The sequence below is a fragment of the Cariama cristata genome, unplaced genomic scaffold (assembly GCF_000690535.1).
Source record: "Cariama cristata isolate BGI_N322 unplaced genomic scaffold, ASM69053v1 scaffold10960, whole genome shotgun sequence".
Classification (NCBI taxonomy): Eukaryota; Metazoa; Chordata; class Aves; order Cariamiformes; family Cariamidae; genus Cariama; species Cariama cristata.
This window is the reverse complement of record NW_009596388.1, coordinates 1-17,646: the sequence shown is the minus strand read 5'-3', so window position 1 is coordinate 17,646 and position 17,646 is coordinate 1. Positions and strand designations below refer to the sequence as shown.

General features: G+C 42.9%; 1 protein-coding gene across 1 annotated transcript; it reads right to left on the bottom strand.

Annotated features, from left to right (window-relative positions):
* Positions 1–790: 790 nt before the first annotated feature.
* SETD7 (SET domain containing (lysine methyltransferase) 7) lies at positions 791–16,991 on the bottom strand. The gene is made up of 10 exons (XM_009705892.1): positions 16,947–16,991; positions 15,094–15,158; positions 14,051–14,088; positions 12,841–12,970; positions 7,814–8,015; positions 5,559–5,748; positions 3,802–3,883; positions 2,567–2,684; positions 2,115–2,272; positions 791–1,116 (listed from the first exon to the last, which is right to left on the bottom strand). The coding sequence occupies exons 1-10, from the start codon at positions 16,989–16,991 to the stop codon at positions 936–938; spliced, it is 1,209 nt and encodes a 402-aa protein (XP_009704194.1). The 3' UTR covers positions 791–935.
* Positions 16,992–17,646: the final 655 nt, after the last annotated feature.

Sequence of the window (17,646 nt, the reverse complement as noted above, 5' to 3'; positions counted from 1 at the left end):
CTCATTGCTAGAAGTTTTTGCCTTGAGAACCGGCCGCTTTAACAGGCGAAATACACAAACCAACTCATGGACACCAATGCAAGTAACGTGCTTGCCTTCCAGAACAGGTACTTCTGAAAGTCCTTCAAAAAGCAAATCCGTTTTCTCCTTTCAGAAAATCTTCATGCAAAGAACAGCTTCATTTGCGTGTCATAATCATAAATTAAATAAAATAAGCCAGCCGTAAAGGCTAGATAAATAGTAGGTTTGGACATGTTGCTATACTATTTAGAGAGCCACAGAGACCAACACACAGCACTCTCACATACACACAGAAGCCTTTCCACTAGGTTAGAAAGGATTTTCTCCTGCAAAAGAGGATTTGTAGAAAGAACAACGTTCAGACAAGAGGAAAGGGGAGTTAAAACCCAGCCTCCTATATGCTAATAAATAAACTGCTCTATTGCAAGATTCAGATCAAAGGTTTAAAAAGGCAAAATTATGCTACTATTAGAGAATATCAAAATATTACTGTTATCATCACAAGTGGCATATATGCAAAATGCAGTTGCACAATAATGCCTAGGCAGATAGAGAGCAACACTAAGTCTGCCGACTAAAAGTGAACGATATATACCCATTTTAGTTTTCCGTCTAGTCTTTTGGCATCTTTGCATATGGTGCAAAAGCAGAAGCTACCAAAGAATATCACATCTCGTATAGAATAGTAAATAATTTCTCCAGATAAGACTGGTGCAACGCTAGCTAATTTTAAATCTGCTATGAGTAACACAGTCAAACCTAGTTAGTATGCAAGAAACTTATCTCTTAACACAGAATGCAAAGTTATGATGCAACATCATGAACAATCCCTGGTTGTCCAGTTTTCAGTATAAAGGTAGTGCATAGATCCAAGTTTCTATTTCAGTTTGCTGAATGGAGAAGGAGCTCCCGTTTCACTTTTGCTGGGCAGCCTGGAAAGCTTTCAGTTCCAGCTGGTACCACTCCGGTGCTTCTGGCCCGTTTTGCCCAACGGGGTTGTGATCGTATCCATAAGCCACTGTTAATTCCTCATCCTTCTCCACAGCCCTGATGGTACGGATACACTTGATAGGCCCAAAACGAGGATGAACAAACCTAGACGAAGAATAAAACACTTTTGCTCGGCTTAGCTGTCAATTCACAGACACCGTTAGCCCCTTTTATCGTTTCAGAAGTCGCTCACAGTTCAGAGTAGTATCACATAATCTGGTATCAGATGAGTAGATTGGTTTGAGTCAACCTTATAAAGACTTGAGTAATAAGGGCAAAAATACTGACATATTAAAGCAGCTTTGTGTAGCTCTGTTATTTGAAGTTTTTCAACAGTCCTGCAACATTTCTTGTTTGTAATACATAAATAAAACAAAGTTAATCACTGTTGCACACCTTGGGCTTGCAGAGGTGAACATGTGCATGACAGGAAAACTATATATTACTGGAGAGCATGGAAAATGGCTCATCTTAATTTCTGCAGTACAGGTTACCTACTAAACAATCATAACATACCTCTGTACATCTTCTCCTAGGGTCCCACAGTAAAGGGAATCAGCTTATTTAACGAAGGAAAGCTATTTTCTACATCTCTCTCTCTCTCCCCCCGCCCACAGGTCTGTTTGTTTATACATTGGTATGAAAATATTTATACCCCTCAGCATACCTATACTGAAAAGTTTCTGCACCAACTGCAGAGCAGCAAGATATTTATTTTTTCTGTTTCAGAAATGACAGCACATTTGATGCTGCTGGTCAAGCATCTGCAGTTCAGCAAATACGGTGCAGTGCTAGCCAAGCTAGGATTTAGAGAGCTGTGCTTAATGCATTTTAGAACCAAGAGGCAGCTCCTAAAGTTCATGATAAAATTAACACAGTGGCAAACTTCAAGATACTCCATGGTGTAAGTGCCAAGAGAGTTCAAGCACCCGCAATGCCAGCCAGTTTCCAGCTCAGCCCAGGTGAGCAGGAACTCCTCCAATGCCTGGACCCGTTAACTCCCAGCCCCACCAGCCGCTCCTCCTTCAGCTGCCCCGAAACACCCTGTGAGCCCAGACCGCCGGGCTGCAGCTTCCACTCCCAAACACGGGAACTCTACTTACGGGTCGTAGATGCAGTTAGGAGTGAAAGAATGGTTGGCCTTATGCCCCAGCGAGGCACAGTACTTGGCAGCGTGGTTGTAGGGCTCTGGCACGTCTATGACTGTTTCGTCATCCAGGGATATTGTATTTCCGTTGAGGGCCCAGTCTCTGCTGTCTACCTAGTTTGCAAGGCAAAAATCCAGTGTGTGTCTGGAGGGGTCAACTTTGCCAGCAGTTTGAAAGCAAACACTCAAATATATGCAACTAAAGCTTTTCCTGTGTTTAAGTCATTAAAAAAAAACAACACAAAGACCACTTTTTTTATATATACGTAGGTGAACGTGCACTTTCTTTCAGTTAAACTCCATCATATTAAATCTTAAGGGTGGGAAGGGGATGGGTGCAAAATCCTACAAGAAGATGATTTCAGAAGGAGCAATGAAAATTCAGACTGACTTTTTTCTCTCCTTTACCTCCTGGTGTGTAATTCGCACTCCGTTGTAAAAGGACATAACTGTATTGGCTTCTGCTGCTATTTTCGAAAATAATCCTTCCCCAGCACTGGAAATGAGAGAGACATCAACATACACCCTACAAGGGGAAAAGGGCATGGAATTAGCGATTGGCTACAGTTTTCAAGAAGTATTATCACAACACTACTGGCATAAAGACTAATACTTCAATAAAATAACGAAACTGATAATGATAATTCAAAACCAAATGCAACTCCTTCTCCTTCCTCTCTTCCTTACGTTCTCTCTGTTTTGCCAAAATGAAGATTTGGTGGGAAGTGCCGGCTGACTTAAAAAAAAAAATAATTTCAAACTAATAGATAAAGTGCCAATCTACTATTACTCCTTAATGATGGCTTCAGGTCAGAACACCCTCAATAACATACCAGAATCCCAGAGGTCTCCACTAAGCTGAGGCTGCTGGTGTGTGTACATGCACAGACGAGCAAGTGTTCAAGGTGAAGCCTGAGATCTTCAAGTACTTGATGCAAATTAATGCCAGCATTTTACCAATCATTTATTTAGATATTTCAGAGTATCAGAAAAGGAGTACAGTTGAGGTATCTAAAGAGTAAGGCCTCTAAGTCTAGGTAAAAAGTGTAATTGTGGAATAGCCATGGAAGAGACATCAGTGACTGACTATGATGAGACAATTGCTGAGGAACATGTTTTGACATTACAAGGTTGTCACAAACACTATCTATCTCACTTTCCTCCAGCTTGATGATTTAACTCTTGCTACATCTGTAGGGAGGGGAGAAAATTTTGTACAATGTATGCCATTCAACAAGACAAACTGAATGCAGCACACTGCAACCTGAAGCTAGTTACACATCCAGAAAATAAGGAACAGCGTACTTTTTTGCTCAGAATGTTATAGATGTGGGCTATTAGTGGAGTCCAGGACTTGACTGAACATGTCTTTGAAATGCTCAGAAGTTATCCTAGTTCAGTCTCTTAAAGTATTGCTGTGTTCTATCCACTGGAGTGCAATTTTATTGTGCGAATCACAAACAAATTCAATCAAGTCAAACGCTAACTGATGTGCAGTAATGGTTTCCAATTTCTCAAATACTTACATGCTTTTTTTTTTTCAATTTTAAGCGAGAAAAGGTTTGCAAAATTAGGCCTTACATATGTAACAGCAAAGAAACATGGACAATACTGAAAGAGGGGAGAAGAAAAAAAAAGCCTACCTCTCTGACTCGTAAGGATCAGGAAGAAGTGCATTTGTAGAAATGCAGGATGAAGTAGATTTGTCAAAACTGTATACTGGGCCTAAAGAAACAGAAATCAAAGGAAATAAACCAATTGGCAGTACTAAAAGCATGCAACTCTTAAGACATTCAAAAACTAAGTTTTAGTAACTGCAAGAAATAAATGCTATGCTTCCAAAAAAGGTATTAAACAGAACTGCACCTGTAAAAGGTCTTCAGTGAGATGCTGTTTCTTGATATTTTTTTTTTTCCCCTCAACATACCAGAGTACCAGTATTATCACAAAAAGGTGACATATATGTTCTTTGAACTACCAACTTTTACCGGAGGACTGGACAGTCTTTCTAAACTGACCCTCCCAGAGACTCTAATTAAAATAGTAAAGCAAAATTTAAAAGGATATATTCAATAACACATTAATTATAAAAAAACTTGGAACTATTTCAAACATGAAATGTTTTCTAGTCCAAATCCTGAAGGGACTTCAGTCAGAAGATAATGTTCAGCAATCACAAAGTACACTTACTACAGTCATTTATTTCCTGCCATTAATAAGCAACTCAGTGGAACAGCTCTAATTATATCCTTACATCCCTCTGCAATCAACTGCCAGAGGACTATCTGGGAGATAGGTTAAGATGCAGGTGGAAATAAGATGGAGGGAAAAAAAACCCAACCAAACCACAAAACAGGACATCAGAAAGTTTGATAAAAGGCCATTGCCCCTGGTGCCCAAGATCTGTTCTGGCTGAAGGCAGCTTCCTCCAGAGTGTACCTGAATCCTATTTACAGAGCACAACTGTACCCTCTCAGAAGATATGTTTTAAGTTAAGTTTTGATTTGCCATCACAACTGAGAGATTAAAAAAAAATACAAAGTCACATGCATTTGCTTCTCAACGCCTTTTCACTGAGTTTTCTGTTCTTATTCATATCGAGTGAGACAATCTTTGCTGGCAAAACAGTAAACGTGTTAGCATAGTCCCTGTTTATTACTGGCGGCCCTGTCCGCAGCTTAACCCATCCACTCCCAAAACATCACATACACCTCAGAGCAACGAAACCACTCCAGAACTACAAACCCAAGCCACCACTGCCCCGGGGAAGGAGCACCGGTGACATGGGTCGAAGGCAGCACCCCAACCCTTTCACAGCCACCTTCTATCAGCAGGACTAGACAGACTGAAGGGTGCTGGTCAATCAGTCTGTTGCACAACCACCCAACTCAGTACACAAATTCCAATCCCTGTGTCCTTTCAGCCCCATAAGGCAGATGCCAGAACGTTCGCAGCGCTAACATTTACTTGCAAAAAACCCAAGTGACAGAGCTACAACCAAACCATGGCCACCCTCCCTGCTTTTAGTCGTTTTACTAACAAAACCAAGCCCGTAACTGTGCCAGCATTAACGCGGTTAGGCAGGTTATGACACGGATGGCAACGGGGTGTGTGACGAGTAGGACTGCGCCTGCCATCATGCGAGAGAAGGGTTACGAAATGCAGTTTGGCAGCACCTCCGCATGGGTCGCTCCCCGTTTGTTCCCAGAGCAAAGGGATTGCTCCACGTGCCTTTCTGTCCAACTTTATAATTTAGAAAAAGGGCTTCTCACTAATAAGACTTATTATCTCATCGCAGCCAGCCTTTAGAGTCTCTGAATGGGGAAGCTTACAGAAACCAAGCTGTTAGCAGCAAAGAGCTGGTAGCGAGAATACAAGTTTCTGTGTTGGCTGAACTTACTGCCTGGTACTACTTCAAACTGAGGTTTCCCATCCTCTACAGATGTCAGAGTTGCCAGTTTTGCTTCTATCATTTCTCCATCTATGAACCTTCCAGAATATGCAGTCTTTCCATCCGGGTACACATAAGCTATTTTCTCTCCAGTCATCTCCCCTTCTTCATTCACTTCTCCCACAAGGCTGCCTCCATCCTGAAAGCATGGGCAAGAAAGAAAAAGCATCTTCAGTAAATGAAAAATATTTCCCCCAGCTTTTTAAAAGAAACAACCTAAGCTACAGTAAGTTCAGATGTGAGATCATGAAAACAAGTGAGAAACAGACACATGAAGAAGCTGGGTGAAGCCATCCTAGTCAGGATAAAACCGGTAAAATAAATGAACGGGGCTTTCTATGTTATTTGAAATAGGCAAAACCCAAGGTCTTTCCTTCCATGTGACACAAATACTGAGTTTTAATTGGTAAAATTTTTATGTGAATAGTCTGCGAACCAAGGCCCAAAACCACACACAAACTTTGTCTGAGTTCTTAATACGATACTGTGCTGGAGGAAAGAACGCTGCCTTGCTCACAACTAATTTATGGTACATCAAAAGACTTGACCCTATTAAAAAAAAAAAATAATTTGCTGGACAAATGGAGAGTTTCTCTGTCCCAGTATCCCTCCATGATGTCAGGTGGTACTTGATGAGAACCACCATTTGCTGAAAGCCATCATCAGCTACACTTTTCCTCTCTAAGGTTTACACATTTTAGCCCTGGGCTTTGCCATCTGCAGTTTGCCTGCAACTCCAGTCAGGTCTATTTACAGAATTGCAGAATGAGATGCGTAGATTAGCACAGGACTAATGACTTCAAGTGTTTATTTTAAAAAGGACAAGGAAACATCTTCAAATAATGCCCTGGAGAAAAAACAGCAGGTGTGATGTGGGAACAGACTGATTTAGATCAAGATTGCTGCACACAGACTCTATTTCAGAGCGATACCATTTTGTTCAACTCCAAGGATGAAAGAGCTTCAGATATATCGTAGTAAGGAACGGTGAACCTTGACTTTGGGTAAAAATTTGTGCACATAGCAACATGCACAGAACCATGCATAAATAACTGTTTCCATGGCACAGGTTGGTTTGTTTGTTTTTGTTTTTTTTTTGAAACACCTTGCATCCTTTAGTCTGGCAAGATGACAATGATAAACCACCTCTAAATATCCACATTTCCAGAAGGTACAGCAGCACTTTGTCAGCTGGAAGATGAAACAGGACACATATAACCTGAAGGGTCACCTGTGTGTATTTTATACACTAGTACTAAAAAACTTCTACTTGTTTGGCAGCTAACACCAAGCATTCGTTGATTCTAACACATGCTTAATGGCAATAGTGAAAACCAGTAAATAAAGCAAACAGCCAATGGTGAGCATTTGAAATTAATTTGCAACTGAAGTATGTGCAATAGGTAGCACAGAAACAGACTGGGTTTTGACCAGCAGCTTAATTACATGCAGGTGTTTCCCCGTCCTCAGCACAAAGTAAAGATTGAAAGGTTCAACTCTGGAGTGCTGTGTTGAGGCTGCATAGGAATTAAAATCTTAAAAATTTACATTAAAAACCCTTAAAACCCAGTACAACCATTATTGCCCTAACTAGCATGGTTATAAAAGTACATCAAAAATTTCTCCAGAGTTTTCCAGAGGGATATCTGAGTGTTTACCAAGAATCAGAAAGATAAAATTCTCGCTTAATGAGCAAAGCACATGTCCACACTCCAGGCAGAGGCACAGCTCTCACACCAGTTCCATCTGATTTGTTGGGTGAAGCCAGACTTCACAACAAACGCTGCAGAAATGGACAAAGCCTCCCCTCCTAGCTCAAGAAGAGCAGCAGGTTGCAATAGCTTGCATAGCTCCCCTGCTTCTCACCTCCAGTCAGCACTACAAAGTGGGAAAATCACCGGCCCAGCCTTCCCCAGGAGATATAACATAAATGCACTTCCAAGGGGCTGGGTTCCCTGGAAGATGAAAACAGTGGTGGCACCTCGCAGCCTTGCTGAATCCTGTCTACTGGGCAAACATTCAACACTGAAAAGGTTTAACTGTATGTTGGATTATCCAAAATCAGAATGCACAGATCTTCCACTCGCATTTTTGTACGCTGACTTTTGGACAGCTGGGTTGTGGTGGTTATTTGCTTCAGTTGAGGAGAAAAAGACACATAATGGTACTATTTTGCTATAAAGAGAGCAGGTGGTCAGGCTTACCGGGTAATAAATCCAACAAACTCCATGTCGAATGTTGTCTTTATACTGCCCTTTGAATATCAGCCGCCCGTCACTGTCATACTCCTGGGCTGGTCCATTCAGCTCTCCATCCACATATGTGCCATGAAGGACCACTCCATCCTCGTAAGTGTAGATTCCCTGGCCTTGCAGGGCATCATCAACATAGTACCCTTCCAGGGTGCTGGTAAAGAGAGAAAGAAAACAGCAGTGGAAGACGATTCACCTCTCTAGGAGGTGAGCCCAAAGCCTCGACACGAGGCACAGAACAACCCTGCTCCCCTGCAAATCATTCGACATACGACTGGTACAGAGAGGGTATGGGGAAACCTTCAAGAAAGTCAGGTCCTAGGAGGAGGTGACTGTTGACACCTGGTTTGCTATTGCTGGGTACCCTACAACCCTCCTCAAAATGCACACCAACACTACTACAACAATCACAGCTTTTCTTCACTTTCTTGGTGGCCTCTCTCCGAAAGCCCAGGGACCCCCTCGCTGGGACGCCGCTTCCAGCATCTCTCCTCTATCCCCCACCAGGCATCACTATCCCCCATGTCTAAAACTCTGACACGTTTGCTAGTTTCAACCAAATTTGAGGGCGACAAGGGGAAGGGGAGTAGGAAGGTAAACCCGACTTCTCTGAAAAGCCAAGATGAAAACCAGTAACTTGTTTCTCCAGACCTCCAAAGGCAGAAACCAACTTACACTGTGCTTTCACCAGAGTGAGCTGCATGGACACAGCATCATTCAGCGGAGCTGTTTTTATAAGCTGGGGTAGCAAATTACAGCGGCAAATGGACGCTCATGGTCAAAAACGAAATTATTGCTCAAGCAGGCTACTCTCACGTTAGGATTTTCTATCTCCTACGTTTGGATCTTTACTGACGTCGCTCTGGTGAGATCAACTTGAACTGCCGTGCAGGTGGATCGCAACAGGGTACAAACTGCAGCCTGCTACCAGCTCAGTGTCAGCTCCCCAGCGATAGACTTAGCAGTAATCTGTACTGGATTTGCTAAAAGGGTTGTCATTTTTCATGTCTTTCTATTAAAATGGAACAGCCTGTCAAACAGAACTAGTGCTGCGCTGGGATCTGAACAAAGAAATGTATCACTTCAGTTTTGTCTTGCAAACCCTTTAGAAGGGGTGCCATAATAACATGCAAACTGCTTCGCTTTGTTTCTTAAAAAAAGGCTGCTGAGAGAATCTACAAAGAATGAAAGCATAACTGTAAAAGAGAATCTCCTCAGTTATTTCTTTCCCAGGTTAGAACTAGCACAAGGAAATACAAACTGTTTAGCTTTTACCCCAGCATATTTAGCTAACAGCCAGCTGCAGCACACATACTTTCACTGCATAATTCTTTTTTCTGATGCCGAGGTCTAAGGTATAAGCCCAAACAGTGTCCGGGAGCACATGACTCAACGTGTTTTACAAAACTTTACAAAACAGATTTTCAAGAGATGAGGAAGGAATGTTTTCTCAGAATTAACTTTCTGGTTTCTAAAGCTTCGCTCTCTGTTCATACGTAACTTTGGCAAGCTGGCTGAGGTTTCCATGGGAAAATACACCACAGTAAAAGCCTCAATGCAAACCAGATGCAGAGCAGGAAGGGGCAGGAAAGCTGTTTTTACTTGTCAGTCAGATAAATTTCTTGATCCGGGTTGCTACAGAGCTGCACAGACAGCTACAGCACCGCAGCACAGGGAGCGAGCAGAGCAGATGAGGGAACCACCAGAAATCCGTGCACTTACTCAACTATAAATGACACCGCTTTCTCTTCTAGTTTATCACAGATCACCAGATTTGAATTTCATTGTAGTTGTCAACACACACAGAGTCCACATGCAGGATTACTCTTTAAAAGAAGCAGCCATCCCCAGTTTATGTAATGAAACAGACCAAAAAAAACCCTTCTTGTTACCTTTAACAGTATTAGTTGAAGTTACCAAATTGCTAAATTACAACAGTACTTCAGTACTGGGAAAAAAAAAATAATATTTTTTTTTACTGTAACTCCAATTTCTAGGTTTTCTTTGTTTGTATTAAGCTCCAAACAATGTCCAAAAGATCCATCTGTTTCTACTCTCATATCATCTAAGGAAATCAAGAGAAAGATACCTAAAGAAAGAATTCCATGTCTTTCAACCTTGCATAAAAAGTCCAGCTCTCTAAAACTTTTATACTTTTTACGGGTTTTGAGTCATTTCCACCCCACTCTCCCCTTCTCTCTCTTTTTGAGCTCTCAAAGTATGATGTCTGCAGCCAGACATGATACTTGCAACTAAGATCTGACCAGCATGAGGAGGAATAAATAGCTTCTGTCTTTTGCATAAACAAAATCTTGTTAATACAAACCCTGAGCTAGCCTACATTTCTCCGGTTCGCTTCTCGGATTATCATATTTGTGACAATGTAAAGTTTTACTAAAGTCAAGATTTATCAGATGTCTTGTCTCCCCATTATCCACCAGGCCTAGAGGGGATCTAGGATATCCACTACCTAAAAAATAAATCAGTGGTAAGAGTTGGGGAGGGGACCCAGAATACTTACTGCAATATCCTTCCAGGTATTAAAGTTACATCGATAGACCCTGATCCATTCATCCCTCATACTCTCTCATCTCCCACCTTTCCCTCTATGTGGGAACATCAAAAACTTTTTTCTTAAAAACAATACCGTTCTCTCCTGTGATCTGGGAGATGTCAGTTCACAAGCGTTTCCAGTTATGGGAGATGAGCAGCTGCAGCTCTGTGCCAAAGACGGCTCTCGTGCTCGCAGTTACTGTGCAAAGTGTTTTATAAAGTGCACTCCAGCAGGCATTAGCACTGATGAAAGCTCAAGCATACGATCCAAAACAGGGAGTATGCCAGAGGTGAAACTTCTCTCTCTGAAAGAATAGTTTGGGTTTTGTTGCAATTTTATTTTTTTTAAGGTGGAGGAAAAAAACAACTGACATTTCATTCCAGGTTTCCACTCCCTTAAATAATCAACAGGAAGGAGGCAGCTATTTCAGTAAAGGGAAAAGTTTTCACTGAGGCAAACACCACAGCCAGGCAGCCACTCCTATTTCCCAACACTCAAAAAAAATGAGAACGCTTGCACTGCTGCCAGTCCAGTGTCTGACAGGACTCAAATACTCCCCAACAACAGACCCACAGCCGTTCAGCTGCCAGCCTCTACCAGCAGCCTGGCAGGGAAACACATCCCAGAATGCTGAAAACAGCTAACTTACTGCACTGAACCGCACAATACTGTACGGGGAGAGGTGTTCTGAGAAATCTGGGGGATTCGTTTCTCTTCTTCATAAGCATTCAGCCTTGCCCATGGCACAGTTAATGGAAACAGACCGTCCTGTTTTATGCCGGGTCATTCTTCCTGCAACACGTCACGACACCTGAACCATCCACGTCAGAGAGCAACTTACTCTTCCTAGCTAGGCATAGCTAGGTAAATTGGAACATCTTTACTAACTAGTCACTGCTCAGTTAAGGCTGCTTTAGCTAAATTAAAATAAACTTAGGGCAATTTATAAAAATATCCCATTTTCCAAAACCACATTACAGACTATTTTGGTGTATTTTCATTCTGCTAGTTCCTGAAGTCATGCAGTAGCCAACTGTTCCGTTTTGTAAAGGGTTATGAAAATTAAAAAAAAAAAAAGAGTTGGCAACACTGAAGCGGTACAGAAAAGGCTCAGCAGCAGCCTGAGTTTTCCCACCGAGCACTGCCTGTACCCTGGACTACTTGGAGGAGCAGCCCTACAAACAAAATAACGGGTCAGCTTCTCTGACCGTACAATCAGCAACCGCTCTGCTGAGATCATCAACAAGCACAGAAGCGTTATGTACGTGTGTCCATAGAGACGCTGGCTGCCAACTTAAAAAAAAGGCTATTTTAGAGAGGTCAGCTGCTGGGCAGTACTGATTTTCAGTTACTCATACAAGATTTAATAAGCCCATTACTAACAACAGTGGGGATTTTTCTTCATCCAAGCTTGGAGGCCTGATCAGTTTCTGCCTAACTGAATAAATATATTATCCTTCTCATGCAAAAAGCCCACAAACCCCAGTATGAAGCAATTGCAAAGGCAAGTACAGACAAGGAGCTGACTCATTGAGACAGCACAATACCTCTGCTCCTGCTCAGAAGTTCGCTGAGCAGGAGGAGAGTAGACCCGGCACGACTGTCAGTTTAACGGCTGCTATTCATAGTGCCACCGACAGCTGCAAAACCATGAAGAATCGTGTCATTTTATGCATCTGCTGCTCCTTTGGAGGAAGTTCTGAGCAACTGCAGAGAGAAATGCTGCAGTTGGGGGAAGATGTACAAGGTATTCATAACCAAGACCTGAGAAGAGAACACACGCATAGGCACAGACTAGCCCAATTTCACTGTCACAATTCCCAGTGAAGAGAGGGGGAAATTATAGGGGCTTTTCTGAAAACAAATCAGGCCACAAGCAACTTGCAGAGGATTAGGTAGAGTTGGGAACAAAACCGTATTCAACCCAGCCCTTTTACCATTAAACAATTTCCAAGACCAAGCAGAGGATAAGCCTCTGTCGAGGTCCTATGTCTGTGCCTGAGGTGTGGTACAGGGAGCTCCCAGTCCAGCTGCAGTCTCTGTACAGGGCTATAAGACAAAGAATTCCACCTTCATTTATGGACTTGAACTTTGTAGTCCAAGTCGTTGTCAGCATGGTTTCCAATAGCTCTGACCACCTCCCAGGTCTTACGGTCTCTAATTAGTTCATAACTCTGCAGTGCTAAAAGAGCTCACACAGCTGCGTTCTCCCACCGGGAAATGACTCCAGTCACCATGTTACATACAAAGTCCCCAAGCCCACAAAGGCATGGCTACAGCAGCAGTAGAGAAAACTTTCCAGCTACAGGTTTTATTGAGAAAACTTATTCAGATACTCAGCAGCGTACAATCAACATAGAGTAGTTTTGCATCACTGCAAGCAAGAGGCAGAATATAGAAGAAAAATCAAAGAGTCAATGTCTACCTTCCATCAAAAAAGAAGAACTTGCCGCGGCCATTCTTTTCTCCATGCACAAAGTTTCCCTCAAATCTGTCTGTCGATGAATAGGTGACTGTACAGAAACCATGTGGCAACCCATCATCATCTAGATGCCCTGAAATAAAATCCAGACAAAGAGCAAAAGAACACATTAAACATCACATAAAATTGGAAACCTGTTCCGATTATGTAGATGCTTGAAATGCAGTAGCTCCCTAGTACAAAACAGTAATCTGCATCAAAACATTTCTGTTGGGAAGAGTGATCAGAGATTCAGTACAACTGAAGTCTGTACTTGTGTAACACGCTTTGCTTAAAGTAAAACATAAAAAGGGTCGGGATAAAAGAAAACGGATGAGAGAGAGGAGAGAAGAATAAGCAAAAAGACAAGTTTCTAAAAGAAGCAAGGTTCATACTATTCTAACTTGTGTTAATATAAGTCTTCAAAAATATAATAATTCTTCACCTCAAATATGTATTTTCTGGTGAGAACAGAATAGATTTAGACTTCAATCCACTAAGAAAAGTTTTTTTTCTTTCTTTTGATAAATACATGTCATACAACAATGTGGGTGTGCTACCTCGTCGCTATATCCACAGGAATTTAAAGAAATAAAAGCATGTTGTACCTACAACACTATGCCCTTGCAAGACGTCAACTTGCTATTTCATATTTTAAATGCTGCTTTCCAGTACCCTTCTGATGTGTTATTACAACCTCCCATACCGTTCCCTTCCCTAGCCGTATCAGGTTTCCCCATCACAGCTGTTGCACATGGGGAAAGCAGAGGGATGTCACACTTGGATCCTCATCTGCACGGCTCTGTATTTTAGAGCATACAATTGGCCAACTCTGATTGTTAAGTTAAAGCATAATTAGGCTCATATTGCATCTCCATCTGCCTCTTCAAAGCCAGAAGAAAATGGAAGAAGAGCGTTTCAAACAATTGTTATTGCCTAGTTTACCTGTGCGAACCTGGAGTCCTTAGCACTGCATTAGCAGAACATCACTCCGACTGCAGGAGGAAGAGCTCCAGCTCAGCAGGCCTGCTTTCAGCACAGTGGTACACCAGGTGCAGGTGTAACAAGCTCCCATCGCGACATTTTAGCAGGTATAAATTTTGCATGAAAACTAATGAGCAAATAAAAGCTAGCGTACATTTATGTTCTTCCATGTTTCTAAATAAAAACTGACCTCTGATCCCCCAAGTCTCTTGGCGAGGCATACAAAGCCTATTAGAGATGAGAGAGCACACGCATCCACTTCTACAGGCTTTGGGTCAAGCTCTTCCCTGACCAAATTTGCCCTAAACTGAAAAGGTTCAACACACACATGGAAAGGCAGAAACAAAGTCCAGTGTGAGGGGGAGCAATTACAGCCCAGGCTGAAGCAGGCAACAAGAGCCACTTCAGTATTACCAAACCTCGAGTCCTACGCCCAGAGAGAAAACAAGCCGTGCAGACAGCAGCGGGAAAAGCCAGCCACCCATGTGGCTTCAGAAGTCCATCTATTCGTGCCCCGATTGCAACAGGTCCGCAGGGTTCCACAGGGACAGGGGTACCCAGACAGCACACACGTGCCCTCGTGTTCTTCTCACGTCACCATAAGCATCCTTGGGATGCTTCGCAGCCCCTCAGGGACATCACAGGGCACGGTAAGGATGTGGGGCAGCATCTGGTTAAGAAGTCCTCTCCTATGAGGCATATGACCTGCCCTAGCCTTTTAATATCAGAATGATTGACAGAAGAATGACATACAGCACAGGCTAGTTTGTCAGGATATATTTCCAAACTTTTGTCTATCTCAAAGTAAAATTCCTTTTAAAAAAAATAATAAAGGGGAGAGAGAGAGACACAAAGATAGAAGAAGGGAAAAAACGAGCTAAGTGAATGTTCCTCAAAGTAACCAAGTAAGGCTGTGCAGGTTTATTACCCATCTCCTGCACTTGTTACATTAAATATGGAAAAAAGGTGGTTTACAGGAAAAATACTTGAACTCACCCGAGAGCCAAGATCCCCTCCTTCACCCTTCCCACATGTGCTCCCCAAAGTTTCTCTCGCACCTGCTTGGGCACTTGCCTAGCACCCTCTCCAAGTAGTGCAAGTCACTAAGCTGGCAGAAAATTCTCCCCTTCGCTGTCTCGTTGCCGGTTTCGGGGGGCTGACCCTGTCCCCCACTGCCACAGCAGAGCTGGGTGGCTGGGAGCCGACCTGTCCCTCTCCGGGGTAGCAACCCACCTGGTTTCCAGTTCAGCCACCTCACAAAACATCACTGTGCTCTTAAATTCCCACTTCAAGCTCGACTGAAGGAAAAAAAAAAAGTTTAAAGTTTAAAAATCAATCTGACACTGCTTACTGTCCAAGCTGAGAGAAGTAACAGAGTAAAAAGAGAGAGCACTAGTAGGAGGGGTAAAAAGCTAAATCACTAAAAGGCTTTTAAAAACTTCAAAGAGGAACCCTTTAAAACAGAAAGGGCAGCGTGCTGCTCTTTCCAAACAGAAGAAAGGCTTTTTTTCCTCCCATTCAGTCAGGACACTCCTTTTTGTAGAAGGGAAAAGTTTTAACAGTTATATCAATTTAATTAAAAGGTCAGCGAAATTTCTGATGTGGACATCTCTTTTAGAACAAGAACAACTATGTCAACATGTATGGTTTTAATTAAAGGCTTCAGTTTTATCAATATGGGAATGGTATACTGGTATAAGTTAACTGTTACTGCATTGTTTAGGGTTTGTTTTTCCCTCACTATAGGGGCAACACTTTTATAAAACACTTGGATTTAAAAAAAAAATAAATACTGACAGTATTGGTACAATATATTATTTAAAAAAAAGCCAAAACACCAGGAAAAAAAAACCCAGTTTGTAACTTTGTTTTCTGTGACTATTCAGTTTTGTCGAGATTTTGCTGGAACGCAAAGCCCAACACAAAAGCTGCCACGCTTACACACAGCACGCATGTCAGGACTTTTGCACGGTAGGATACAGACCATCCCAGAGACTTTAAATGGTCAGCTTTGATCCGACAGCCTCTATACAGAGCCCTAATCTCAGGCGTAGTACAAAGAATCCAATTCTTCTAATATGCTAGAGATTTTCCCCTACTGGAAGAAAAAAAATATCCCCCACCCCAACAAAACAAGAGACATTCAGTCTCTCTCAGTCAACAGGGGGAAAAAAGCAATTTCAAGTTTAATTACACAGATGCAACTTTTCCTGTATGGCTGAGGCCTTAGGCTCTAATTCTATTTCAGATGAAGTCAATGGAAAAAATCCTCATTATTTCAGCGGGAACAAAGCAGAGTGTTCCAGTTCCCTTTCTCGCCTCTCTCCTCTATTTGTGAAAACAAACCCCAACAAACATATTTTTAAATTATTGTAAAACCTGATGTTTGTTACTACTTTAAGGGTCTCTCAAGGTCTCCTCTTAAGCTCAAACCATGAACTTTTCAAGAAAAGGAATGACACTAATAGGGGCTAGTTCACAACGCAGCACGATAGGGCCACTTACCAAAAACACTGATGTACACAAACCAAAGCTAAAAGCCCTTTACTGTCAGTATTACCATCACTTAACAGAAGACATACAGTGTGCATCATCAATAAAAGATTCTGGCCACAAAGATGCCAGATGGATGTTTTAGGAACAACAACAATAAACCAAGCCCTCCCCCCCCCCCTAAAAAAAAAAGGTGCTGATTTCTGTTGTATTTCTAACTTACTTTGGGTAAGCACTAAAACACCCAGCCAGCCTACTCTCCCCCCATCACCCTGCTTCTGCATCACTCAGAAAAATACATACTTTCATATACACTGCTGCATAACATATGCTTTACACACTCGTTTTCTTAGCCCACAGAAACGCTAAGCAAATCCACGATACGGCAGAACGCTTTACCTGTGATACGAGGATCAAAACTACGATTCTCTGCCCAAGACACAATCGTAATCCATAGGTTTGAGGGGCAGAAAAGATACGCCGGTTAGGGCACAGGGCACACCCCATCCATAGCACCCTGTTCGAAGAATCTCGCTCCCCTCACAGCCCCGTTTGAGACAACAAAGCTGCTCTTTGGCTCCGTTACCACATACCTCGGCAATAAATCCAGATCCTAGCGGCAGCTGCTTAGCGCGCATCTGTGGTTAAACTAAGCCGCCGTGCTCGATGTCTTCTTCGGAGAAATGTGCCGCGAGGCCTAATCCTCCTCCCACAAGATACAAACAGCCCACCACCGAGCGATGACAATAATTACCGGCATCTTCTCACAGGCAGCTCCTTACTTTGTCTGCTTAATCCCAAGAGCTGACAAATCCAGGGTTGCCCTTTCCGGCAGGACCGTGCCCTGTGAGGAACCTTTTGGGGCGCAGGCGCTCTCAGGTACAGCTGGCACGCCTGGTTCGAGAGGTGCGTGAGGCAAAACCCGTACCGCGCTCCCAGACGCCTCACGGGATGACAGCGTGCTGTCGAGCCAAGGTTTCCAGCAGTAATGCCTTCCAGAGGGCAGGTGCCTCTGCTTTACAACTCTTACAGGGTTAGTTTCCAGCTCATAAAAGGCTAACCCAAAAGGGGGGGTATACCGCCTATGCGATGGGCCTTCGCGCCCCAATCCGGGTGACGGGACCCCAGCTCTGCCGCCCGCGTACCTCACACAGTTACTTTCTCCTCCAGTCTTTTCCCTTTTCCATTTGCACTTGACCTAACTTTGGCCTCCGAGAGCGACTGCCCATCGCTTCCAGGGTACTAACCGCGGGCAGGTACACCTCGATCCATCTCCGAAGGAGCCAGCTAAGC